The sequence below is a fragment of the Hyperolius riggenbachi genome, chromosome 5 (assembly GCF_040937935.1).
Source record: "Hyperolius riggenbachi isolate aHypRig1 chromosome 5, aHypRig1.pri, whole genome shotgun sequence".
Classification (NCBI taxonomy): Eukaryota; Metazoa; Chordata; class Amphibia; order Anura; family Hyperoliidae; genus Hyperolius; species Hyperolius riggenbachi.
The window spans coordinates 83,320,286-83,347,874 of NC_090650.1; the positions used below are offsets into that span (position 1 = coordinate 83,320,286).

The following is a 27,589-nucleotide window of genomic DNA, read 5'->3' on the forward strand; positions in this document are numbered from 1 at the left end:
TGCTGTAATTCTAAATCATCCCAATACATTTCTTACCAATCAAGTTTTATTATTCTTTTTTTACAACCCCTTTCTATCAAACGCCCTTTCCCTGCATAAACTAGCCTTAGAATTTCCCTGCATAAACTAGCCTTAGAATTTCCCTGCATAAACTAGCCTTAGAATTTCCCTGCATAAACTAGCCTTAGAATTTCCCTGCATAAACTAGCCTTAGAATTTCCCTGCATAAACTAGCCTTAGAATATCGTATTCAACACAGCAGTGAATGTCTACGTTTACCTATTTCATACAGTAAATGCAAAATAAGGCACTTTGCCAATCATTTGGAGTCACTGTTTTGCATAATGCTATGCCATCAGATAACTACTAAATTCTCTTTGCCTCTGTTAGAGTCTCTAATATAAAAGGTAAAATCATAGCTTAAAGCACAACAAAAGTCAAAAGATAAAACTGGTGTACAGGTTTGGTGGTGCTTACTGGTTTAATCACTGGACAACTCTCCGTTCTATCATTTAGTGCGGTCTTATGCTTGAGGTGTGATGGATGTCACCATATATACTGAGAGTGCTTCATAACCATATAAACAATCATTAACCCTCTGCACTAAGCTGGAACACCAACAGGTAGAGTAGGGACCCTTACCATTAACGGGGAGACCTCATCGCTGGTGTAAGGGTCTAGTGCACAATGCTATTGCATGCAATTCATCTTGGAATGTCCCCTTTCTTCAATCGCATAATTTTGCAACCTAGTTGTTTTTAATGCTGCTAGTGCTCCAGCTTGATGTGAGTGTCATGAGTGCAGAGGGCTAATGATTGTTTATATGTAAATTTGACCATCCCCCTCAGCACCTGCTATTCCATTTCAAATCATAGTCTTTCAGCAAGATGAGCATAGCCAGGCCTAGATTTACCTCACAGGAGCCTATAGGCACAGATGGCATCCTAGACTTCACCCTCCATGAACCTACAAACCCCCGCTGAACTACACCACAAGTGGGCTGGCTGCTCAGCTGTCACTTCTCCCTTACTTCCCTTGCCTGGCATAGGTAGCTACAGGTGCCCCTTAGTATTAGGTAGCTAGAGCTATCCTCAGTAGTAAGTAGTTAGAGGTGCCCCCAAGTGTTAGGTAGCTGAGAAGCCCCAGACTGAAGGGAGATCTCGTCAGTGGAATGCAGAGACCCGGGTGAGTAACCTAGTCATTGACACTCAGCTCAGCACTCTGCATAGGGAAGAAGAGAGGGAGACATTAGGGGAGGGGAGTGAGCAGCCTTTCCATCCTCAGATGCCTATAGGCACGTGCCTACAGAGCCTTATGGTAAATTCAGCCCTGAGTATAGCCCCTCCTTTCTGGTATGTATGCTTTAGTAACCATTCACTAATCTTCCAACTTCCTACTCCTCCCATTGTGCAGGTGCTTAACCACTTGAGGACCTAGGGCTTTCTACCCCTTAAGGACCGGACACTTTTTTTCCATTCAGACCACTGCAGCTTTCACGGTTTATTGCTCGCTCATACAACCTACCACCTAAATGAATTTTGGCTCCTTTTCTTGTCACTAATAAAGCTTTCTTTTGGTGCTATTTGATTGCTCCTGCGATTTTTACTTTTTATTATAGTCATCAAAAAAGACATGAATTTTGGCAAAAAAAATGATTTTTTTAACTTTCTGTGCTGACATTTTTCAAATAAAGTAAAATTTCTGTATACATGCAGCGCGAAAAATGTGGACAAACATGTTTTTGATTAAAAAAAAACCCATTCAGTGTATATTTATTGGTTTGGGTAAAAGTTATAGCGTTTACAAACTATGGTGCAAAAAGTGAATTTTCCCATTTTCAAGCATCTCTGACTTTTCTGACCCCCTGTCATGTTTCATGAGGGGCTAGAATTCCAGGATAGTATAAATACCCCCCAAATGACCCCATTTTGGAAAGAAGACATCCCAAAGTATTCACTGAGAGGCATAGTGAGTTCATAGAAGATATTATTTTTTGTCACAAGTAAGCGGAAAATGACACTTTGTGAGAAAAAAAAAAAAAAAAGTTTCCATTTCTTCTAACTTGCGACAAAAAAAAATGAAATCTGCCACGGACTCACCATGCCCCTCTCTGAATACCTTGAAGGGTCTACTTTCCAAAATGGGGTCATTTGTGGGGTGTGTTTACTGTCCTGACATTTTGGGGGGTGCTAAATTGTAAGCACCCCTGTAAAGCCTAAAGGTGCTCATTGGACTTTGGACCCCTTAGCGCAGTTAGGCTGCAAAAAAGTGCCACACATGTGGTATTGCCGTACTCAGGAGAAGTAGTATAATGTGTTTTGGGGTGTATTTTTACACATACCCATGCTGGGTGGGAGAAATATCTCTGTAAATGACAATTTGTTAATTTTTTTTACACACAATTGTCCATTTACAGAGATCTTTCTCCCACTCAGCATGGGTATGTGTAAAAATACACCACAAAACACATTATACTACTTCTCCTGAGTACGGCGATACCATATGTGCGGCACTTTTTTGCACCCTAACTGCGCTAAAGGGCCCAAAGTCCAATGAGTACCTTTAGGATTTCACAGGTCATTTTTGTTTCAAGACTACTCCTCACGGTTTAGGGCCCCTAAAATGCCAGGGCAGTATAGGAACCCCACTAATGACCCCATTTTACAAAGAAGACACCCCAAGGTATTCCGTTAGGAGTATGGTGAGTTCATAGAAGATTTTATTTTTTGCCACAAGTTAGCGGAAATTGATTTGAATTGTTTTTCTTCACAAAGTGTCATATTCCGCTAACTTGTGACAAAAAATAAAATCTTCTATGAACTCACCATATTCCTAACGGAATACCTTTGGGTGTCTCCTTTCTAGAATGGGGTCATTTGTGGGGTTCCTATACTGCCCTGGCATTTTAGGGGCCCTAAACCGCGAGGAGTAGTCTTGAAACTAAATGTCGCAAAATGACCTGTGAAATCCTAAAGGTACTCATTGGACTTTGGGCCCCTTAGCGCACTTAGGGTGTAAAAAAGTGCCACACATGTGGTACCGCCGTACTCAGGAGAAGTAGTATAATGTGTTTTGTGGTGTATTTTTACACATACCCATGCTGGGTGGTAGAAATATTTCTGTACATGACAATTGTTTGATTTTTTTTACACACAATTGTCCATTTACAGAGAGATTTCTCCCACCCAGCATGGGTATGTGTAAAAATACACCCCAAAACACATTATACTACTTCTCCTGAGTACGGCGATACCACATGTGTGACACTTTTTTTGCAGCCTAGGTGCGCTAAGGGGCCCAACGTCCTATTCACAGGTCATTTTGAGGCATTTGTTTTCTAGACTACTCCTCACGGTTTAGGGCCCCTAAAATGCCAGGGCAGTATAGGAACCCCACAAGTGACCCCATTTTAGAAAGAAGACACCCCAAGGTATTCCATTAGGTGTATGGCGAGGTCATCGAAGATTTTATTTTTAGTCACAAGTTAGTGAAAAATGACACTTTGTAAAAAAAACCCAATAAAAATCAATTTCCGCTAACTTTTGACAAAAAATAAAATCTTCTATGAACTCGTCATACACCTAACAGAATACCTTGGGGTGTCTTTTTTCTAAAATGGGGTCACTTGTGGGGTTCCTATACCGCCCTGGCATTTTACGGGCCCAAAACCGTGAGTAGTCTGGAAACCAAATGTCTCAAAATGACTGTTCAGGGGTATAAGCATCTGCAAATTTTGATGACAGGTGGTCTATGAGGGGCCGAATTTTGTGGAACCGGTCATAAGCAGGGTGGCCTTTTAGATGACAGGTTGTATTGGGCCTGATCTGATGGATAGGAGTGCTAGGGGGGTGACAGGAGGTGATTGATGGGTGTCTCAGGGGGTGATTAGAGGGGAAAATAGATGCACTCAATGCACTGGGGAGGTGATCGGAAGGGGGTCTGAGGGGGATCTGAGGGTTTGGCCGAGTGATCAGGAGCCCACACGGGGCAAATTAGGGCCTGATCTGATGGGTAGGTGTGCTAGGGGGTGACAGGTAGTGACAGGAGGTGATTGATGGGTGTCTCAAGGTGTGATTAGTGGGGGGAATAGATGCAAGTAATGCAATGGCGAGGTGATCAGGGCTGGGGTCTGAGGGTGTGGGCGGGTGATTGGGTGCCCTAGGGGCAGATGGGGGTCTAATCTGATGGGTAGCAGTGACAGGGGGTGATTGATGGGTAATTAGTGGGTGTTTAGAGGAGAGAACAGATGCAATGCACTTGGGAGGTGATCTGACTGCGGGTCTGCAGGCGATCGGATGGTGTGGGTGGGTGATCAGATTGCCCGCAAGGGGCAGGTTAGGGGCTGATTGATGGGTAGCAGTGACAGGGGGTGACAGGGGGTGATTGATGGGTGATAGGTGATTGGCAGGTGATTGACAGGTGATCAGTGGGTTATTACAGGGAAGAACAGATGTAATTAATGCACTGGCGAATTGATAAGGGGGGGTCAGAGGGCAATCTGAGCGTGTTGGCGGGTGATTGGGTGCCCGCAAGGGGCAGATTAGGGTCTGATCTGATAGGTAAAAGTGACAGGTGGTGATAGGGGGTGATTGATGGGTAATTAGTGGGTGTTTAGAGGAGAGAATAGATGTAAACAATGGATTTGGGAGGTGATCTGATGTCGGATCTGCGGGCGATCTATTGGTGTGGGTGGGTGATCAAATTGCCCGCAAGGGGCAGGTTAGGGGCTGATTGATGGGTGGCAGTGACAGGGGGTGACAGGGGGTGATTGATGGGTGATAGGTGATTGGCAGGTGATTGACAGGTGATCAGTGGGTTATTACAGGGAAGAACAGATGTAATTAATGCACTGGCAAATTGATAAGGGGGGTCAGAGGGCAATCTGAGCGTGTTGGCGGGTGATTGGGTGCCCGCAAGGGGCAGATTAGGGTCTGATCTGATAGGTAAAAGTGACAGGTGGTGATAGGGGGTGATTGATGGGTAATTAGTGGGTGTTTAGAGGAGAGAATAGATGTAAACAATGGATTTGGGAGGTGATCTGATGTCGGATCTGCGGGCGATCTATTGGTGTGGGTGGGTGATCAAATTGCCCGCAAGGGGCAGGTTAGGGGCTGATTGATGGGTGGCAGTGACAGGGGGTGACAGGGGGTGATTGATGGGTGATAGGTGATTGGCAGGTGATTGACAGGTGATCAGTGGATTATTACAGGGAAGACCAGATGTAATTAATGCACTGGCGAATTGATAAGGGGGGGGAGGGGGGTCTGAGGGCAATCTGAGCGTGTGGGCGGGTGATTGGGTGCCCGCAAGGGGCAGATTAGGGTCTGATCTGATAGATAACAGTGACAGGTGGTGATAGGGGGTGATTGATGGGTAATTAGTGGGTGTTTAGAGGAGAGAATAGATGTAAACAATGGATTTGGGAGGTGATCTGATGTCGGATCTGCGGGCGATCTATTGGTGTGGGTGGGTGATCAGATTGCCCGCAAGGGGCAGGTTAGGGGCTGATTGATGGGTGGCAGTGACAGGGGGTGACAGGGGGTGATTGATGGGTGATAAGTGATTGGCAGGTGATTGACAGGTGATCAGTGGGTTATTACAGGGAAGAACAGATGTAATTAATGCACTGGCGAATTGATAAGGGGGGGTCAGAGGGCAATCTGAGCGTGTTGGCGGGTGACTGGGTGCCCGCAAGGGGCAGATTAGAGTCTGATCTGATAGGTAAAAGTGACAGGTGGTGATAGGGGGTGATTGATGGGTGATTGATGGGTAATTAGTGGGTGTTTAGAGTAGAGAATAGATGTAAACAATGGATTTGGGAGGTGATCTGATGTCGGATCTGCGGGCGATCTATTGGTGTGGATGGGTGATCAGATTGCCCGCAAGGGGCAGGTTAGGGGCTGATTGTTGGGTGGCAGTGACAGGGGGTGATTGATGGGTGTTTGATGGGTGATTGATGGGTGATTGACAGGTTATCAGGGGGGATAGATGCATACAGTACACAGGGGGGGGGGGTCTGGGGGGGGTCCTGGGGAGAATCTGAGGGGTGGGGGGGTGATCAGGAGGGGGCAGGGGGCAGGGGGGGAGATAAAAAAAAAATAACGTTGATAGATAGTGACAGGGAGTGATTGATGGGTTATTAGGGGGGTGATTGGGTGCAAACAGGGGTCTGGGGGGTGGGCAGGGGGGGGTCTGAGGGGTGCTGTGGGCGATCAGTGGGCGGGGGGGGGCAGATCAGTGTGTTTGGGTGCAGACTAGGGTGGCTGCAGCCTGCCCTGGTGGTCCCTCCGACACTGGGACCACCAGGGCAGGAGGCAGCCTGTATAATACACTTTGTATACATTACAAAGTGTATTATACACTTTGTAGCGGCGATCGCGGGGTTAACATCCCGCCGGCGCTTCCGTATGGCCGGCGGGATGTTACGGCGGGTGGGCGGAGCCAGTTGCCGGGGGAAGCGCGCGTCATCAATGACGCGATCGCTCCCCCGGCATAGAAAAAGGACGCAACGCCCTAAGGCGTATTGCGGTCCTTAAGGCATCCACTTTGCCGCCGCCCATGGGCTGTGGGCAGTCGGCAAGTGGTTAAAGAGGAGCTGTCGCGAAAATGCTAAAATTTAAAACACATACAAATAAGAAGTACATTTCTTCCAGAGTAAAATGATCCATAAATGACTTTTCTCCTATATTGCTGTCACTTACAGTAGGTAGTAGAAATCTGACATTACCGACAGGTTTTGGGTTAGTCCATATCTTCATGGGGGATTCTCAGTATGGCCTTTGTTCTTTATAAAGACATTCCCTGAAAAAGATTTATACAAAGATGCCGAACAGCCTCCCTGCTCACGTACACTTTTTTGGCAGATGAACGGAGCAACTGCCATACACTGAGTGCATTTTGAAAAGAGAGAGATCCTTGTGAATCCTACATGAGGAGATGGGCTAGTCCAAAACCTGTCAGTTCTTTCAGATTTCTACTCACCATACACTTTTTTTGCAGTTGGACAGAGCAACTGCCATTCACTAAGTGCTTTTAAAAATTAGAAAACCCTAAGAACCCCTTATGAGAAGATGGGCTAGTCCAAAATCTGTCAGTAATGTCAGATTTTATACTACTTACTGTAAGTGACAGCAACATCGGAGAAAAGTAATTTATGGCTCATTTAACTCCGGAAGAAATGTACTTCTTATTTGTATATGTTTACATGTATTTTACATTTTAAGATTTTCACGACAGAGGTCCTTTAAGTCCTGTGCATATATGGTAAAGTACACCTTGCTCTGCACTCAACAGTCATCATGATAATCTACTGTTCATCTGGTGCTGAAGTGATTCATAAACATGCTAGTTTCATGGTGGCGCTTGTAACTCAAAATTATACATCACAAGGAGGACAGCATGACTATACTGTATAGTATACGGAGCTAGAAGCCTTCCGTAATGTACCACAGAAATTCCTGGGAGCACTGAATGATGTCTAACTTATTAAGGCACTTTGGTAGACACGTGTAATTGTTTTGTTTATTTCTGCTTTAACCACTTAAGTACCAGCAGCCTCTGCCCCTTTAAGGACCAGAGACCGCTGGTACAGAAACTGCGCAATCCCGACAAATTGCCGCACGTACCCGCCGCAACCGCTGCACGTCCGGAACCTGGGCCACCCACTCTGCCGTCTCTATGAAGGCAGAGTTCCTGTGAGCCGGTCAAGAGCCGCTTTCATTGGCTCCTGGCCCTGACTTTTCAACGTAAGCCAATGGGAGTTGCTTACATTGAAAGACAGTGACAGGAGCCAATGAAATCAGGTGCTGACCCGCTCACAGGGCTCTGTCGTCATAGAGACAGGCAGAGCGAGTGAGCTGCACCGGGAGACGGCGGGGATTTAACGGCGAGATCGGCGCGAGTGATGAAAACGGCGGTTGCGCACAGCAGCGGTGAATTGAAATCTACGCCCTGGCAGCCAGATAGCCATCAAAACAGGGCGTAGAATTGAATTACAGTGGTCCGTAAGTAGTTAAAGAGGAACTTTAACCAAGTATTGAACTTCATTCTAATCAGTAGCTGATACCCTTTTCTCACAAGAAATCTTTACCATTTCTGGAATAGATCATCAGGGGGGCTACGCATGGCTGATTTTGTGGTGAAACCCCTCCCACAGTGTGATGTCAGGACCAATGCCCTGACAGTTTGCTGTGAACCTTGTTGCATTGTGGGAAATAACTGCTTTTTCCAGCTGCCAAGCAAGCAGGATCTCCCTCTGTGCACTCTCAGTAACGAACATTCTGTACAGATCACCTGGCAGGACTAAATAATCCCCCATGAAGAGATGGACTAGTCCATAATTTTAAGATCTGTCAGCTTTCTCCTGTAAAAAACAGCAACCTAGATTAAAAGTATTTATAGTGCATTTTACTTTGGGAAAAGTGTACTTCTTATATATATGTATTTTACAATTTTACAATTTTTCGAGATAGTGGTCCTTTAACTACATTATTTATATTTAGATAGCAGGAAAGGATACAGCCTACTCCATTTTCTTTACATACATGGCATTTTTTATTGAATCTGACGCACCTTCTATAATACATCCCACTTGTGTTTAAGCCACGATCTCTCCCTCATAAGTAAAGTCATATTTTATTCTTTAACTATATTTTAAATGTGTTTTTTAAACAAATCATTCTTTTTTTTTCACCGTTCCGTAACTCAAATAATGATTAAACAAGTCACAAAGTTTAATTTCCTTTCAGTTCTGTTGGGAGCTGTCGGTGGAATTACATTAATTTAACATCCAAAGAACACTTTTATTTGTACTGTGCTCAATCAGGACATTTTTTTTCAGGGTATAAAAGTTATGATTGAATTGAAAAACAGCTACAAGACAGAGAAATGAAAGACCACATTCTGCGCATTTTCTGAGTCCTGCTGATTGTGGAGGAAAACATTGTCTGTGTGTCTAGGATGGAATATTTTACCCAGGTGGAAAATAATGTTTTATTTTTTCTGTTTGTATTAGTGTTCGGCTTCTATAGGGATGTATTAAAGGGAAGGTTCAGGGACACAAAAAAAATAAAAAAAATCGAAATCCACTTACCTGGGGCTTCCTCCAGCCCATGGCAGGCAGGAGGTGCCCTCTGCGCTGCTCTGCAGGCTCCCGGTGGTCTCCGGTGGCCGACCCGACTTGGCCAGGCCGGCGGCCAGGTCGGGCTTCTTCTGCGCTCCATTATGCGTGTCACGCCGGCGCGCTGACGTCATTGGGCGTCCTCCGGGCTGTACTGTGCAGGCTCAGAACTACTGAGCCTGCGCAGGCTCAGAACTACTGAGTCTGCGCAGTACAGCCTGGAGGACGTCCGACCTGGCCGCCGTGACACGTGACACGCATAATGGAGCGCAGAAGAAGCCCGACCTGGCCGCCGGCCTGGCCAGGTCGGGTCGGCCACCGGAGACCACCGGGAGCCTGCAGAGCAGCGCAGAGGGCACCTCCTGCCTCCACGGGCTGGAGGAAGCACCAGGTAAGTGGATTTCGATTTGTATCTTTTTTTAGTGTCCCTGAACCTTCCCTTTAATGAAAGAATGGAAAAGTCGCCATGGACAGGGATTTCACGGAAATTTTACCAGTTTTCCTGACAATATGGTAACGCGCGTAGCTGGTAGGCTAGTGAGGTGCCCTGGTATCGTGCACATTTCCTAAGTAATAAAGAAATTCAAGGCAGCACACAGGGCATAATTGACCGAGTTAGTAGTTACCACCAATGACCCAGGTGAAGATTGTCCAATGTAGTCTCTTCAACTCTCCAACGCCCTCTATGTCAGCAGTGTCACTGTCCCAAATGGCCAACACAACATATGCAAAAAGAAAAAGAGAGGAACATCCAATAGTGTAACTGTTTAGGTAGATTGGAATACCACCACCCTCTTCGTGCTTTTCAAAACACTCACTCGCGGTCAGCCGGGGACCTCTATGATTTGTTGTACACGCTGTTTCTGATCCTACCTTTGTGAGTGTGAAATTTTAACTTACTTCATAATTAAATGTAATGGTTTTACTGTATGGAGCCTACTTTTAGTTTCTTCTAGTGACGGAAGTTTGGCAAAGATTGTGCCTGGATGTATAAACACCTACAAAGCTGTCATTCTTACCTCTGGATATTGCAGGAGGACAATAGGGTGAGTGTGGGGGTGTCCGGCTCACATAGGGTGCTGGGTGATTGTTTTGGACAGCACAAGGAGGTTGGTGGTATTCCAATCTACCTAAACAGAGTTAAACTAGTGGATGTTCCTCTCTTTTTCTTTCTGCATATATTGTGTTGCCCATTTGGGACAGTGACACCGCTGACATAGAAGGCGTTGCAGAGTTGAAGAGACTACATTGGACAATCTTCACCTGGGTCATTGGTGGTAACTGGGTCAATTAGGCCCTGTGCGCTGCTTTGAATTTCTTTATTACAGACTGTACATTCTTGTCACCGATTGGTTAAAAGTGCGCACCACACACATTGCAAACAATAGATAACATATATTAGTGGTTCCAGGAGCACATACCAACATATATTAGTGGCTCCAGGAGCGCATACCTTGGTGTTGTATTACATTTCTTAAAGGGGTTCTTCCGCGAATGAGGAAAAAAATAAAAAGTGGTTTATGCATAAACTATTAAACATCCTTCTAAAATAGTGTAAAAAGTTTTTTTTTAAAAATGAATGGTTTCATCAATACAACATGTAATGTAATCAGTGACGGATGACGGCTGGGAGGCTAATCCATTTGTTGGGATGTTTTTTTTTTTTACTTTCTTTTAAAAACCATAACCCCTGCCTAAGTAGTTTTCAGTGGTAGAACCCACTTCTAGCAGGAATCGCCGTTACAGCCCTAATCGCTGAGCTCAGCTGAGCTGCTGAATATATGTTTACTTTGTTTCTAGGCAACCAGAGAGTGCAGAGACTCCTTTGTGAAAAAGAGTTGTAAGCTGCTGGGAGAATGAATCAGTCCCATCTACACCATATGATTCTTTGTCAGATTCGATTCAATTTGATTCATTGATTTGATTCGATTCAAAATCAAATCAATAAATCAAATCAAATTGAATCGAATCTGACAAAGAATCATATGGTGCAGATGGGACTGATTCATTCTCCCAGCAGCTTATGACTCTTTTTTTCACAAACGAGTCTCTGCACTCTCTGGTTGCCTAGCAACAAAGTAAACATATATTCAGCAGCTCAGCTGAGCTTAGCGGTTAGGACTGTAATGCGGACTGCGCAGCCGCGGCCAGCTCCGGCGGCCATCTTCGGAGTGGCATGAGAGCCCGACCCGGCCTTTGGGGTCGCCAGCGGCACGGGGGCGCTTTCAGGAAGGGGACCCGGCGGAACTGCACGAAGGGCGTGGATGGCGTCCTCCGTGCATTTAAACATCTTGCAGGTACTTCACTTTTTTAACGAATTTGGCCTCGTAAGTCCTTTAAAAGAAAGTAAAAAAAAAACACCCCTAACAAATGGATTCGCCTCCCAGCCCTCATCCTTTACTGATTACATTACATGTTGTATTGATGAAACCATTTATTTTTTAAAAAAACTTTTTACACTATTTTAGAAGGATGTTTAATAGTTTATGCATAAACCACTTTCTATTTTTTTCCTCATTCGCGGAAGAACCCCTTTCAGTAATTCGGGAAGCGCTAATTGCGTAATGTGCCCTACCTTTCTGACAAGAATACAAGTAAAATTGCCATGCGTAGGAGTGAATGGGTATAGCCTGAAGATGGCCACACGCTATACAATTTGCTAAAGGATCATTTATTAACGATTCATCATTGGAAATTATTATTTGTGACCACTAATGGGAAAAAATTGTATTGTTAGTGGCCACTTATCGACCTAGTAGGGAGAACCACAACTGTCTACAGTAGGCATGCTTTCCCTTATTAGCATACTGACTTCAAGAGGAACTGTAGTGAAAATAACATAATGAATACAATTGCTTATTGTTTACAATATTCATATTAATAGATTATTTAGTGAGTGTCTGCCCATTGTAAAATTTTTCTTCTCCCTGATTTACATTCTGAAATGTATCATATCTTTAGTTCTACCGGGTGATCTGTACAGAATGTTCGTTTCCTGAGAGTTCTATACACAGAGGGAGATATTGCTTGCTTGGAAGTTGTAAAAAAGCTGTTATTTCCCACAATGCAACGAGGTTCACAGACAATTAACTGTCAGGACCATAGTAATGACATCACACTGTGGAAGGGGTTTCACCACAATATCAGCCAGGCAGACTCCCCTGGTGGTCTATATGAGAAAAGGTAGATTTCTCATGGGAAAGGGGGTATCAGCTATTGATTGGAATGAAGTTCAATCCTTGGTTAAAGTTCCTGTTTAAGCTTCCCTGTAAAGGGCAATGCCCACAATCATTCATATAATACAACACAATAACATACAATAACATAATAACATACTTATACTCTGATGCTGATATCTTTCTATAGTTTGTAAAACTGCTTCTACTGCCACTAGGGCCCATATGCAATTACATTTTACTCCTGAGTTTTCTCTAGGTGATATTTTCAAACTTGTCTATAAAACGCTTTTTTAACCACCAGCAAGCAACGTTTTCAATTGCAAAGTGCTGAAAATGTATTGCAAACAGAAGATGAAAAATTATCACCTAGGAGAAAACTCAGGAGAAATGGACAATTGCATATTGGCCTCGGTCTCCCTCCAGCTAAATTCTCTCGCTGACACAGCATCGAAGCCTCACTGTATGTCTTCTTAAAAAGCTACCACTCACCACTTGAAGCAGGGCCAGGTATCCGGCACCAACATTGTCAAAGTTGACTTTCACTTTTGTCCAGTAGGCTTCTGTTATATTCAGTGCTTTGCACATTGTCATGTTGTCCGCTATAGAAATATCCACTTCAGTCTTGTTTTCAGCATAAATACATTTCCCAAACTTTCCAGCAAATAAATTGACTCCCATTATGCTGAAAATGAGCCAGAATATGAGGCAAACCAAGAGGACATTCATGATGGATGGGATTGCCCCAATTAAGGCATTCACTACGACCTTAAAGGAACAAAGTCAAATTAGTGTATAGCAACAAAAGAGAAACAAATTCAGCATATCTTTACAGTAATGCAGCGTGTAAACTAGCAGTGATCATGACACAGAAAACATGCCGTTTAGCTTGATTTTACAGTGCGCAGAACAATTAAAATAACAAATATGATCATACGTTATTATTTCAAACGTATACAATGTCAGTGATAACAGACAACTTTCAATGGTTGCCAAATCCAGAGAAGTCATTATGATTGATTGGATGATTGGATGGAGCCTTTAGTGAACTGGTAAGGGATTCAGAGAACCCCTTTACCAGTTCACAATAAAGAAATACCACAAACTTTCCTTTGATCTCCAGTTTGTCATGCCTGGGAGATCTATTGGATTGGGCAAGCAGTCTGCTTAATGCTTTGTAGCATGTTTTTCCAACCAACCAGATGACCTTAGGATCTCCTTTGCACGGCAGACAGGTAGATATAAGCAAATTTTAATGGCCTAATCACTGTGTCTAATAGCTCTTTAAGGGCCTGTTTTTACTAGGGTCAAATGCAGCACAAATCGCCACAAATCGCCAGTCAGGCGGCGAAATGCTGTCTTTTCTATGGCTTGCTATCCAATTTGCACTGTTGTGTGATTCCGGATGGGACGCTGCAGGATGTATGGTACAGCTAAGAGATTCAGATACGTACTCGCATCACTACAAATGCCGGCATGCGTTTTTTAAGACGCCCGTTGGCTTAGTGGAAAACGGCCTTAAAGAGACTCTGCAACAAAATTTTCAGCCATTTCTTCTATCCTATAAGTTCCTATACCTTTTCTAATGTGGTCTGTCTTACTGCAGCCTTTCCTAGTTGCACAGTGGCTGTATTATCTCTGTTATATAATCTAATCTTCTTTCCTTTGCCGGCTTTGTCGGCTCAGGCAGGAATGTGCTGCTCTGCTGTGATAGGTAGAAGTTATACACACCCTCTCCACGCCCCCTCCAGGCTCTGTATGAGTCACAGACGGAGCTTCTCTCAGCCTATCACATGGTGGTTAGCAGCCATGTTTTTTATTTGTAAACACTGCCTAAAACTGGCAATTACAAGCCAGGATTGCAGCAGGGAGTGGCAGAAACAGCAAAGAGGGGCCCAGGAGAACATAATGAATAGAATGGTAGGCTTTTTATTGTAAGAATTTTAGAGTACAGATTCTCTTTAAAGTTTAACATTGTGCCTAGATTTTGAGTTAACGCCCCCAAAAAGCTACATGAGCAACAAACCCATGTAACAAATAACATTTTCAGTTGATGTCTATTATTGCCTTATGTTTTCGCACATGTCCTACATCTGTCATAAAAGGGATGTTACACTTTAATTATTATCTTTGAGTGCTCTTGATTTACTTAATCTATGTTCTATAAGCACTGTTGCTATTTGGTCTATGTAATCAAATCTCATCCATAAAATCAAGCTACACAAGCAAATATGTCTAAACTGATTTGATAGAGTCAATACATAAAGAAGTAATATAACTTTTTTTCTATATATAGAAAACATAGAAATCTGCAGACAGGGAAAAGTATGCATTTCTTATTACGGGGAAATTGGAACATTCAATTAATATCTGGAGAGAAGTGATCAGATTAAGCATAATTCTGTAACACATTACAATGACTGTACATAATGCATACTGCAACAAAGCACAGATTTCATGTTCTTAACAAGGGCAGAAAAACAAGTCATTTAAGCAGAAAATTCGTAGTCACACCAGTGTAAGAACACAAATGTTCACAAATATATCTCACGGCTGTATAGCTAAATACTGGATAAAGTATAAGGGATTGGATTTTTTGTCCCACAAAGCTCAACATGGTCCAACCAATGTGTGAAAACACACTATAATGCTGAACTATAGAAAATCATGTTTAAGATAAAAGGAAAAAGTATATATTAGAATAGCATTCATTGTAAAATAGATTTTGAACATCTATGTCCTCCTCTAATACTATGCATTTCCAATATTTATAATGATTAGGGGATGTATTGGTCATGGAATCAGCAAACATGATTCATTTGGTGAGATTTATTATAATGATTCACTAAAGAATGATGGGTTGATTCTCAAAGCGTATCTCTTAAACTATCTCACCTTACTAATTAACTTACAATTTATATCTCCTTGAGGTTGATTCACTAAATGACAGTAAGATTGAGTAGAAAGCACACAGCAATTTTATTGGTGTTTCCGCAACCCATGTACCATGTGTTGTGGACATAGGGCAGTATGCAGGCAATGTGTGCTTTGCTTTCTATAAATGAAACTTGAGATGACCTGCAATAAAAAATTCATACATACCTGGTGCTTCCTCCAGCCCCCTTCAGCCTGATCCGTCCTTCGCTGCCGCCCTTCGCCTTCCGGATCCTCAGTAAGGACTCTGTCAGTTTAGCCAGTCGGGGCTTACTGTGCAAGCACAGACCGGCTGCTTGCGCACCCCCCATTGTGCTACTGTGGCTGGGAGCTTGGCGGGGGAGTGCATGCAGCTGCACTGCACATGTGCAGACTGGCCCCGAATGGCCAGGATCCAGAAGGCGGAGAATAGTGGTGAGGGAGCGTTCAGGCCGTAGGGGACTGGAGGAAGACCCAGGTATGTATGAATTTTTTATTGCAGGTCATCTCAGTTACATTGTAAAGTGTAATGCACATGTTATGTGAACTGCGTAAAGAGCAGTAAAATGTACATGGGCAATCTGCACATCCCAATTTTACCTGCTTTTATTGACCCAACAACTTTACCTGTCTTTATTCATGAGTTATCTCTTTTTATCTAACTTAATCAAATATTTATTTTTGCTTACCTAAATTAACTCGTAATTTATGTTATGTTTAAAAACCTAAAAATGTAGATTTATTGTTTTTCTCAGCTCAATGACACAGTCTGTCCCTTGTCTCAGAGAACTATAATATATGAACTATTGACCTTTTTATCTATCCCCTGCTTTCAGAAGCCTAGTTCTCTGCCAGAAAAGTGTTTTATGGCTTAAATACCTTATCAGTGAGGGACACTGTAGTCTGACAGGGTTCCGACTGGAGACTGTCAGTTGCATAGATGAATATAAACTCTTTCAGGCAGAGAAAGAAGAAAAGGAACACAGTGTGGGAATCTGTATACTTGCCACTGTACATACACATGTTTATCTCATCATGTCACGTTACTTAAAGGAACACTATCGATTTACATTTTTTTTTATTGAGATAGGAAATGTTTGGGAAGTGCTGTTAAGTACTGGTGTATACATTTGAAATCCTATCTCTTTGTTTACTGTTATCTAATTCCTTTCACGCTTTTCTGAGGGCAATTCTGATGGCAGACTAAGCCATGAGGGGAGGGGGAATTGCCTCATAGTGCATCTGTTAACTCTGTGTGTGTGTGTGTGAGAGAGAGAAAGCTCTGCCTGTGTCTCTGACTGAGCTCTCTGCAGAGAGCAGAAGAAATGTATCTTATGTGCAACATAAACATTTGTAATTGTGTGTGTGAAACATGACACCTGATAGGCTTTTAATATAACTCTGCTTCAATAATACACAGTTCTTAGCAGGGCAGACTGCAGAGAGTCACCTATGCAAATGAGACATTCCAAACGTAGCTATAATCTACACACAATGAATTACAGCTTTTGCCTTTGATATTTAACATGAAAAGTGGGAAAATGTTTACACGGCTACTTAGACACTATTTGTACATTGTTATTTTAGAACACTTGGTTTAATAGTGTTCCTTTAAGCTTCCTTTTAACTCATAAACTATTACTACTTGGGCCTGATGCACGAAACAGAGCTAAAATTGCTGCACGCATGCAGCACACAGCAATTTTACTGGTACCAAGGTCAGGTGAGCAGGGCATGTTACTGTATTAGCACAATGCCCTTTACCGGGGTTACACGTGCAGTGCTATGGCAATGCATGGTACACAGTAAACCAAGTTGCGCTAATAGGGTAATGCACACTGACCCCTGCCATTAGTACCAGTAAAATTGCTGTATGCTGCCTATGCTTGCCAATTTTACTGCTGCTTTTTGAACTAGGCCATCTATCTGTGTCCTATACATAAGAGCTCCTTAGTTGAGGTGAAAATAAGCAAGGTGATATAATTCAAGAGAAACGTTTTCTGAAACAAAGCTTGCTAGCTAATTCATGACCAATAAATGTCCACTAAATGCTTATAAACAAATGCACAATTTAAGCCAGTTGTCCTCAAACTTATTTGCCAGACCTCACAAGTTCATGCTTGTCCCATAGCAGGTATCACAGCAGTCAATAGGAAACAATCATTTGTTATACCCCTTTCGAATGTAGGATTCATTCCTAGAAGTACAATCAATTTCCCAATTGCAAATTTGCAGTACTGTTTTTTTCAGGGTGATGTTTAAATGTCCAACTCTTTGTTAACTTTCAAAGCCAATCGTTGAAGCGAGGCCTGCCTTAAAGTCTGAGAAGAACCAGTTTAATAATTTCAATAGGTTATTAGAAGTAAATGAAAATACAAGCACGGCAAAAGTTCAAGTCAACCGTTGCACATCATTTCCATGTTTATTCGGACAAATCAAGGTTACGTCTATGAGTGGATGCTGCCGAAAAACATTTGCAATAAACACAGACAGTTCAGGAATGACAGTTTGCGAGTATAGGGGGCTCCAGCCGAAGGCTATGCTGTAATACCTATCATGTCATTACATTATAAGCATGTCAAACGTAAGGTAATGGTAGCAAGACCAAAGCAACTGTCATAGTGCTAGTTCAATACATAAAACAAGAGACACATCAGATAGGCACATACATGTACACAATATGTATCTACATACATACATATTGTATTTCTCCTTCATGTTGTTGGTTTAAAGCATCCAGAGACCCCGTACCCCAAACCTAAACTATCTTCTCAGGCTATCCTGGCAATTCTCACATAAATTCTCCCAAAAAAATGACCCTTTACGCCCAAAGTTTTGTAGAACAGGGATAGTCAATGAGGTGCAAAGAATTTCATGTGGATGCAAAGTTTATGGTAATTTTATGCAAATTTGAGCAGACTGAAAACACACCAATCAAATGCCAACGTGGGTGCCTCATATTTTCAAGCTGCATAAATGTTCACAAGAAGTAGCATACAATTGCACCAACTCAGCATTTGCTGAGAGCAAAATCAGAGCAATACTTTAGATTTGTGCTATGTCATATTGAGATACTCTTCAAGTGGACCCTGTTATGGGTGGGGGTGTAAGGTGGCCTTTTTTCCTTTTAATCTGTGCTAGTCCTTATCCTGTGCCTTCAAGATTTAGAGCCCCAGACCCAGTTGCTGTGATTAAAGAGTGGTCATATTACCGGCATGCTTGTTTCAGGTGTGTGATTTAGACACTACTGTAGCCGAAGAGATCAGCAGGACTGCCAGCCAATTGGCATAAAAATGCAATTTAATTCATGTGTGGGCTGGGTATGAGGACAGCAGCCATAAATGAGGTCACAGCGGTATTAAAGAACACCTTACATCAGAAAGCTATGGAAGCTGCCATTTTCATCACCTCCTAAAAAATGCAATTTTTCTGTCTAGAACACTTATTTCCTACATCTAATACCTTCTGAGACATCACCCTGAAACAAGTCAGATAACTGGATCCATACACTTGCTCCAGCTGAGTGATTAAGAAAGTATTCTAGCCAGAGAATCAGATAGAATTTTTGAGAAGGAAACCAAAATGGCAGCCTCCATTCCTCTCAAATTCAAGGTGTACTTTAAAGTTGTATTATACTCACATGTCATCTATGGTCTAAAGCATTAAACACAGAATAAAATTAACAGCTAAAACCATCTGTTTTTCAAGGTACTCGAAGGATGAAAAGTCAAGCTTTTTACCTCATTTAGCTCCTAATACATAAGCTTACTGGCCGGCATTATCAGATTGTTTTGGACGAACACAAGGAATCCAGCGCAGGACATTTGGGTGCAGCTGGCGCCACCATAGACCATAATAGGCGTTACGGCTATAGTGGCGCACAGTGAGCTCCGTCAGAAGACGGATCTGAGGTTATTTTTAACACACTAATTTGGCCACCAGCAATAGCTGGAAGACGAATTACATAATTCCCCACTATCTACGTGGAACTGGAGGGGGAATAGTAATTAACTCCGCCGGGACTTGTGCAGCAGCAGGATAAGCCATATATCAGCTGTATCCTGCGCCCAAGTCTCCCGGTGCCGATTTCCCTCGTATGCGTTTTGGAAGTGTAATAAACTGTGTAAACAATAGGGATGGTCGGAAATGCCAATTTCAGATTCTGCGTGAATTCGGTTTACTGCCAATGCCGATTCTGCAGATTTCCAAATTCTGAGGAGTCTCTTTCGTTGTTATTTTTTTGCATTCTCTGATTGGCCAAATTCTTCTGAGCTAACTCCGAAGTATTGGACCAATCAGAGAATGAAGACTTTTACTGGGGTAATAGGAATACCACAGAAATTTTAGGCCAATCACAGTACTCGAAAATACTCGGCAGTATCAGTCTAGTGATTGGTCAAAAATGACCACGGTAATCTGATTTCTGCTGAAAAATTCTGCATTCTCTGATTGGTCGAATGCTTCTGAGTTCTGTGATTGGCCTAAAATTACAAAGTTGCGGTACAAATTGGATTTCCACAAAAATAGTAAACAAGGTAGAAAAGTTCCTGCTGTATCTAAGGGGGGAGCAGATAACTTTCTCTCCTTTATACGCTCACTAATTCAATAATTAGAAGTCAATCTTATAATTTGTCTTGTAGTCCGCAATGATATCAGTAATGTGCAAATATGCATTCAAAGTATATCAGTGCTGTCTTAAGGTGCATACACACGTTCAAACGTCATGAAAACAAAGAGCCAAAAAAAGGGCTGATATGCTAATGTCAGCTAATTTACATGTCGTTTGACTGGTCAATGGACTGGATAGAACAATGGACCAGATCAAACGACTGATCAAAAGACTATGGGCCTGATTCACAAAGTGGTGATAACTCAGTTATCACGCCTAAAAGACTTTAGGCGTGAAAACCTTTGCACCACACTGGTGAAAAGCCAGTTTAGGCGTGATAAGTTTAGGCATGATAAGTTTAGGCATGATAAGTTTAGGCATGCTAAGATTAGATAAGTTTAGATCGCACGCAAAGTCCTGCACGCAAAACAGCGCCATTAAACTCTATGCAAAGTGCACCAGACTTCGCTAGCGCAAAACTTTTGATCAGCTGTGTACTGCGGTGCTAACCCAGTTGGTGCTTAAACTTATCATGCCTAAACTTATCACACCTAAACTTAACATGCCTAAACTTATCACACCTAAACTTATCACACCTAAACTTATCATGCCTAAACTGAGCTTTTCACCAGCGTGCTAACTGTTAGCACCGCTTTGTGAATTAGGCCCTTTATGTTTGAATGGCCATTACTTGTACAAATGACTCCCAGTCGTTTATACACTTGTACGGACCTTGAACGTCAGTTGGTCCAACGGATCCGCCAAGCGGATCAGTCAAAACTGCTGCTATCAGTCTAAATGTAGCCACTAATGATCCAATTTCTAGTGAAAAATAATTCGAGTGATCAGATAATTCTGATTGGAGGAAAAATCATTCACTACACCATCAACGAGCCAAACTTTGCTTCCTACCTATCACAACAAACATGAAAATCCAAATTTTGATTTGACGAAAATCCAATCGGATTTATAATCGTTTGTAATCGATTGTGCCTATCAACGGAGATTATTTACAACCAATCTGATCAGAATTATCTGATCGCTCAAACGATTTTTTGCTAGAAATTTGAAAGTTAGTGGCCACACTAACGATCGTACGTACACATGTCCAACTGTTGTTCAAACGACCAATTTGAACGACAAGTCGTTTGGAAAAAGACGTGTGTACGTACATTTATAGTGTTTCATATTCATTATTTTTACTGTGTTTAATGCATTAGAGCAAAAAAAAAAAACAATTTTGAGTGTAATCCCACTTTAAGGTGTAGGTATACAAAAAAACTCAGTCATGTTGCTCTGCTCTGATATGTGTTCAATGTAAACAGAGATCCAAGTAACATTGTTTTATAACTGTGAGTAGCGTGAGCTAGAGTAATAACCTTGAGGCATAGTACAATAAAAACAGAAAATGTCTTCCGGCAGTGTGGAAACAGCTCAGAAGCTTCTATTGCTGTCTGTGTCCCTGACTCCCTATGGAGTGTGGTCTTACTTCCCTTCCCAGCAAGGTCACTGGCCACAAAAAGATGATCTATTTAACAGGGCTGTAAGTAGCAATAAAACATCAAATTCCAACCCAACACCACTCAAAACTCATAACTAAATTAAACGTTTGGCTGGAGTTATGTGAATTCATATCAAACATTATTGACAGCTCTGCTTAGGAAAAACCAAAAAGTTGTGCAGAGAAATTAATAAAAACACAGCTAGTAGCTCATTCCATGCCAGCCCTGCTGCCATAATCTAACAGACATACAAGAAGAAGAGGGGGAACTTCATAGCAACTCGGAGAACAGCCAGTAGGGAGTAAGAAGCTGGGCAAAGCTCTTTTCATTGGTTATAAATATTCCATGATTATGGTAAAGCAACATGGGGCAATATGCAGCACCGTGTCCCCCCCACCCTTCCAAGCTCTCCTCTTCTCCTTCTGAATCCTGGCAGTGCTGCTCTGCTCCATGCTCGGCTCCCAATGCATGTCATATAATCCGGTGCCAGAGGGGGCAGCATAGAGCAAGTGGCTGCTGGGAGAAGGAGGAGACGCGATGTGATGAGAGCAGGTAAATATATTTACACAGCGATCCGCTGTGCCTGCATGTGGGTGGGGAGAGGGAGGAGGAGCAGGCCCACCTGCAAATGCGGGGGTCGTGTGGGGGGGGGGGCATTACTTTTCCCATGTACTGGAAAACACAATCAAATTCTGCCTTTGATTTATTAGGAAAAAAGTCCTTAATGCAAATCCATACATGTGACTGCAATCACACAGCTGCTAATTCACTAACCTTTCATTAACTCTCGCCCTAGACTGATATAACCCAGGAGAGAGTTACAAACCGATGTTACTTAACCCACTCGATTTAAAAAAAAATCCAAAACAGGTTTGCAGGATTGCTTATGCTTTCCAGTGTTCCTTAGCCTGGAGAAATGTAGGAACCGTGTTTGTTAAAGTACAGGAACATCTTGCTCATTTTGTCAAGTCCCATGGATGTGATTGCCCATGACCTCCTTGAAAACAGAGCTACATTTGCCAGATCCCAACGGGTTTTCGTAAAAAAAAAAAAAAAAAAGCCAGTAACCTTATTATCTGAAATAGCAGCTACAATGCAGTTTTTGCAGCTAAAGCTCTTTTAAGTGCAGTGACTGATAAGCACATCAGACAGACACGAAAAAAGACAAAACAGAGAGGAGGATGACAAAGTTACACTGAGCATGCATGTTAATTTACAGCTTCTAGTGATGTCATGCATATAAAGAAAGGATGTCTAATGACACAAAACTGTACACTGTTTCATTTGCATAGTTTACATATAATGAGACTGATTCACAAAGCATTTCTGTTGATATTCTCACCTTACTTATAACTCACAATGTATCTCTCCACAAATGACTTAACTCATGATTTATCTCTCCTTATCTAACTTAACTCATGATTTATCTCTCCTTATCTAACATAACTACTGATATATCTCTCCTTATCTAAATGAACTCCTGATTTATCTCTGCTTATCTAACTTCACTCATGATATATCTCCCCTTATCTAATTTAACTCATGATTTATCTCTGCTTATCTAACATAACTCATGATTTGTCTCCCCTTATCTAACTTAACTTATGATATATCTCCCCTTATCTAACATAACTCATGATTTATCTCTCCTTATCTAACATAACTCATGATTTGTCTCTCCTTATCTAACTTAACTCATGACTTATCTCTCCTTATCTAACTTAACTCATGATTTATCTCTCCTTATCTAACTTAACTCATGATATATCTCCCCTTATCTAACTTAACTCATGATGTATCTCTCCTTATCTAACTTAACTCATGATATATCTCCCCTTATCTAACTTAACTCATGATTTATCTCCCCTTATCTAACTTAACTCATGATTTATCTCTCCTTATCTAACTTAACACAAGATTTATCTCTCCTTATCTAACATAACTCATGATTTATCTCACCTTACCTAACTTAACTCATGATTTATCTTCCCTTATTTAACGTAGTTTGTGATTTATCTCTCCTTAACTGGCTTAACTGTACTTAACTGGCTTAACTCATTGTGTACCTCTCCTTATTTGACTTAAAGCGGAACTGAAAACATGTTTAAAAAAATAAGAGTTTCACTTACCTGGGCCTTCTGCCAGCCCCCTGCAGTCTACCTGTTCCCTGCAGCCACTCACCGATGCTCTGGTCCCACGCCGCGCTTCACTTTCACTTCGCACAGTTCGAGTGCACTGCTCCTCACTCACGCTCCTGTTGCTGGACGCGTATTGCACAGGCGCAGTAGAGATTTTCTCGTACTGCGCCTGCGCAGGGCGCTCCTGGCTACAAGAACGTGTACGTATGGCCAGGGCGCAGTGGAAGTCGACTTAGAAGTCAACCTCCATTATGGGGAAAAAAGTGAGCCGCAGCGGGGGAACGGAGGATTGGTCCAGGACTGCATGGGCACAGGTCGGCTGCAGGGGGCTGGCAGAAGACCAAGGTAAGTGGAACTCTTATTTTTTACACAGTTTTCTGTTCCGCTTTAACTCATGATTTATCTCTCCTTATCTGTTTTTCTCCTGCATTAGTTCTCCATACAGTTAAGGTGAAAAATATGTAAGCTTTGTAAATCCCCAATATGACTACCAAGCATAATATCAAAACCAGACATCAATTTAAAGCATTTTCTTAGCAGTGACATACTATTTATAGGCGTTGTTCCTACTATGCACAATAGACACGGACCAATTACAACAGGATGTGCACATTTCTACGTTCACTGTATATAACACATTCAAATAATGTACTCCACTGGAACTCAGAGATGTGAGCATGCCTATTGAGTTATTATGTGGGCAGTGCATTTACCTGCACTAGAAGGTTGAATATTGTGCCATGCAACACGCATTCTGTGAACAAGGCCTTACTACTACTACTACTACTACTACAGCTTGAATTGGCTAGAGAGTGACTAAGGATTATACAGACAGAATAATCAGCCTATCTGGAAATTAAAGCCCTGATTCTGACTCTCAATTTTTATGCATTTTCTAGTAACTTTGGATTCATTAGCAATGCACAAAGTTTTTTGCATTGCACATCTGTACCTGTTTTGCAATAAGCATATTTAAATACCTGGCAGGCTGGCTTCAGTTTTGGTCCTCTAGTTCCTTCATATCAGCAGAGGAGGAGCTTCTTCTCCAACAAAGAGCACGCCTACGTCCTCACTGCTAAATGGGAAAAGGTGGAGTCTTTCCCTGTGCTATTTCCATGTGTATTATTTACTGAAGGAGGTTAACAGAGAACACAGAAGCCCAGCTTCTAGAGACAGGTATGCACATCTGCTGTCATTATATATACTGTAATAGCTTTATGTTTCACTTAGATGTTATTCAAAATCAGGGGCGTAACTAGAAATCACCGGGCCCCCCTGCAAAAATTTGGATGGCCCCCCTGGCCCGCTCAGGGCTGTTTTGGGGGACAGAAGAGGTCGCAGCATGAGGGGACAGCATGGCCACACATAGGTGGGGAGGGGGGACATTCCCCCTCCCTATGACTCTCCCCTCAGCCCTCCCCTCCAGCATCAATCAGTGGCAGCAGGCGGCAGGCAGGAACATATACCTCCCTCCACCGTGAAAGTCCGATCTCTAAGTGCCTCACGCTACTTCCTGTTTAAACAGGAAGTAGCGTCAGGCACTTAGAGCTTCCCTCTATTTAGGTAAGTATCTGGTGTAGTGTACCAGAGCTTCAGCTCGAGTACTCTTTAACTTTTCTCAAACAGATAATCAGGACAGTCTGTATGGCTGATATTTTGGTGAAACCCCTCCCACAGTCCACCTAGGTCCTGACAGTTTCCTGTCTGTGAGCCTTGTTGCATTGTGGGAAATAACGACTGTTTCCCACTGCCAAGCAACCAGTATCTCCCTCTGTGCAAATGTATATCTATATAAAAAAAAAACCTTTAGCCTACCGCATTGTTAGGGGGTGTGGTTTTAGATAATGGCAGTTGGTGCTGTCTGTATAATTTGATGTCTGCCAGTAGTAAGGATGATAATCAGGTATTGATCTTGCTTCTAATTTTTAACTTTTAACTTTCCAATGTATTGATTTATTTTTTTCCCCTTTTTGCTAAAGTTCCTCTTTCACCTTACCTACAATTCTCCTACTCTTTCAACAGTCGATATCTCTGGAAGATCTGATTGTTTTGACTAAACATAATCACTGTTTTTCATTGTTCAGATTTGTTACAGTTTTTTTAACTATGTGATTATGTATTGTGCCATCCATTTCAATCATGCATTACACTGATCACTATTGTGTGGCACAGTATTAGCAATAAACCCAGCTAGTCCTTTCTGTCCCTGCATTCTAAGGGTGATATGTTCAAGTCTCACTGCCAACTACATCCCTCTGGGGACAGAAAGAAGCCAACATTTCAAACCATTATGAAGGCATATGAATTAGCTCATTGTGCAATAAATGTTTTCAGACCAAATGAAAAACAGTTTCATTTCTACTTTAAGTGTCCTGCAAGCTTAGCCTGTTTTTGCCAGATATTTTAATGTGCTGGACTTGGAATAATTTTCTATGCAAAACAGGAAAGCAGTTCCTTTACAGATATTTGTTAAAACTATATGGGCTTTTCCTGTGTCCGGAAGGGATGGTCATCTGTTCACCACCTGGGTGCATTACTTGCCCATTTCTTTAACCTACGCTTAGTAGTCAGTGGGCACAAAGAACCAGGTGCTCAATATCTGATTTTGAACTGGAACACCTAGGAACCAGCAGTATTTTTGTTGCCTAGCAACCTAAAACTCTCATCCAGAGGTTGCAGAAGGTGGAGATGTTGGAGGTAGGACCACCACAGCCTAAAAGAGCTGAACAGGCAATGATGCTGGAGGTCACAATTACTGATTCCAATTTCACTGGCGTAATATAAATAATAAATAAATAAATAATGAATAAATATGAAGTAAAAAAAACCTATGAAATAAGTAACTGCATGTGTATTAGTAATAGTAAGTACAATTTTTCTGGGTTCTTTTTTTTATTTTCAACTTACAGGCTGACTTTCTAAGTCTGAAGTCTAAACAGCAGCCATGTTAGAGTGATGTAAAATCAGGTTCATTCAGGTCACACACAAAGAAATACCTTTTGAAATGTTGACCACTATCCTGCAATCAACAGTGTTTGCACAGCCAGATACAAATGTTTCAGCAGTACATTGCAGCCCCTTCATTCTTCAGTTAGCATAGTCATAATTGTAATTTACACCTATTAAAAAATATAGCTGTCACAAGATAAATCTAAAAAAATTATCCCATTGCAGTCTGTTGAATAGTATTCTATGAAGTAGGAATTTGTCAATTAAAAGTTTACTTAAACTTGGAACAGAAGTTTTCTAACAGAATGGGGACTGCTATGTGACATTACATTGGTGTATAAATAACACAGCCCTCTCTTCTGGACACACCCCCTGCAAGGTCTGCATCAATCAGCCAGTGAATTCCACAGAATTTATTGGGAGAGCTGAAGTGGGAAATCTCACAATGGCTGCAGTTTTCATAAAATATTTAAATTACAGTTATATTCATGGAGCACTGAAGCGTTTATATTCTAAAAAGGGTTTCTAGATCACAAAGATTGGTTTGCAAATTCAGACATATTTAGGCTGTTGAAACGGTTTACAGATGAAATTTAAAGGGAACACAAGGTGAAAGGGATATGGAGGCTGACATGTTTGTTTCGTTTTAAATAATACACATTGCCTGGCTGTCCTGCCTCTCTTACTTTAAAGATAACCCGAGGCGGGGTTCTCACAATGCAATTCACATACAGAGGCTGGGTCTGCCTATAGAGCCCATCCTCTGTTGCTATTTCAATCCCCCTAACTTCCCCCTGCGCTCTGTAATCACCTATAAATCAGAGCCACGCTGTGCGGGCTGTGTTTACTTCTGTATGTTAGTCTCGCTGCTCCCCCCGCCTACTGCAGAGCTCCGGTCCCCGCCCACATCCCTTCCCTTCAATCAGTGGCGAGGGAAGGGATGCGGGCTGTAATTTATGGCCGATTACAGAGCACAGGGGGAAGTTAGGGGGGATTGAAATAGCAACAGAGAATGGGCTCTATAGGCAGAGCCAGCCTCTGTATGTGGATTGCATTGTGAGAACCCCCCCTCGGGTTCACTTTAAGCTATAGACCCTAAACAAGCTTGAAGATGAGATGTCTATGACAAATCTGACAAGATTAGCTGCATGCCTGCTTCAGGTGTGTGACTGAGACCCTACAGA

At 42.2% G+C, this 27,589-nt stretch overlaps 1 protein-coding gene across 1 annotated transcript in view; it reads right to left on the reverse strand.

The window, feature by feature from the left end:
• LOC137518281 (sodium channel protein type 5 subunit alpha-like) overlaps positions 1 to 27,589 on the reverse strand; it is a 455,983-nt gene that overhangs the window by 50,148 nt on the left and 378,246 nt on the right. Inside the window, exon 21 of the mRNA XM_068235926.1 lies at positions 12,787 to 13,062. Within this exon, the coding sequence (XP_068092027.1) occupies positions 12,787 to 13,062 (276 nt within the window). The remainder of the gene's footprint in view (positions 1 to 12,786; positions 13,063 to 27,589) is intronic.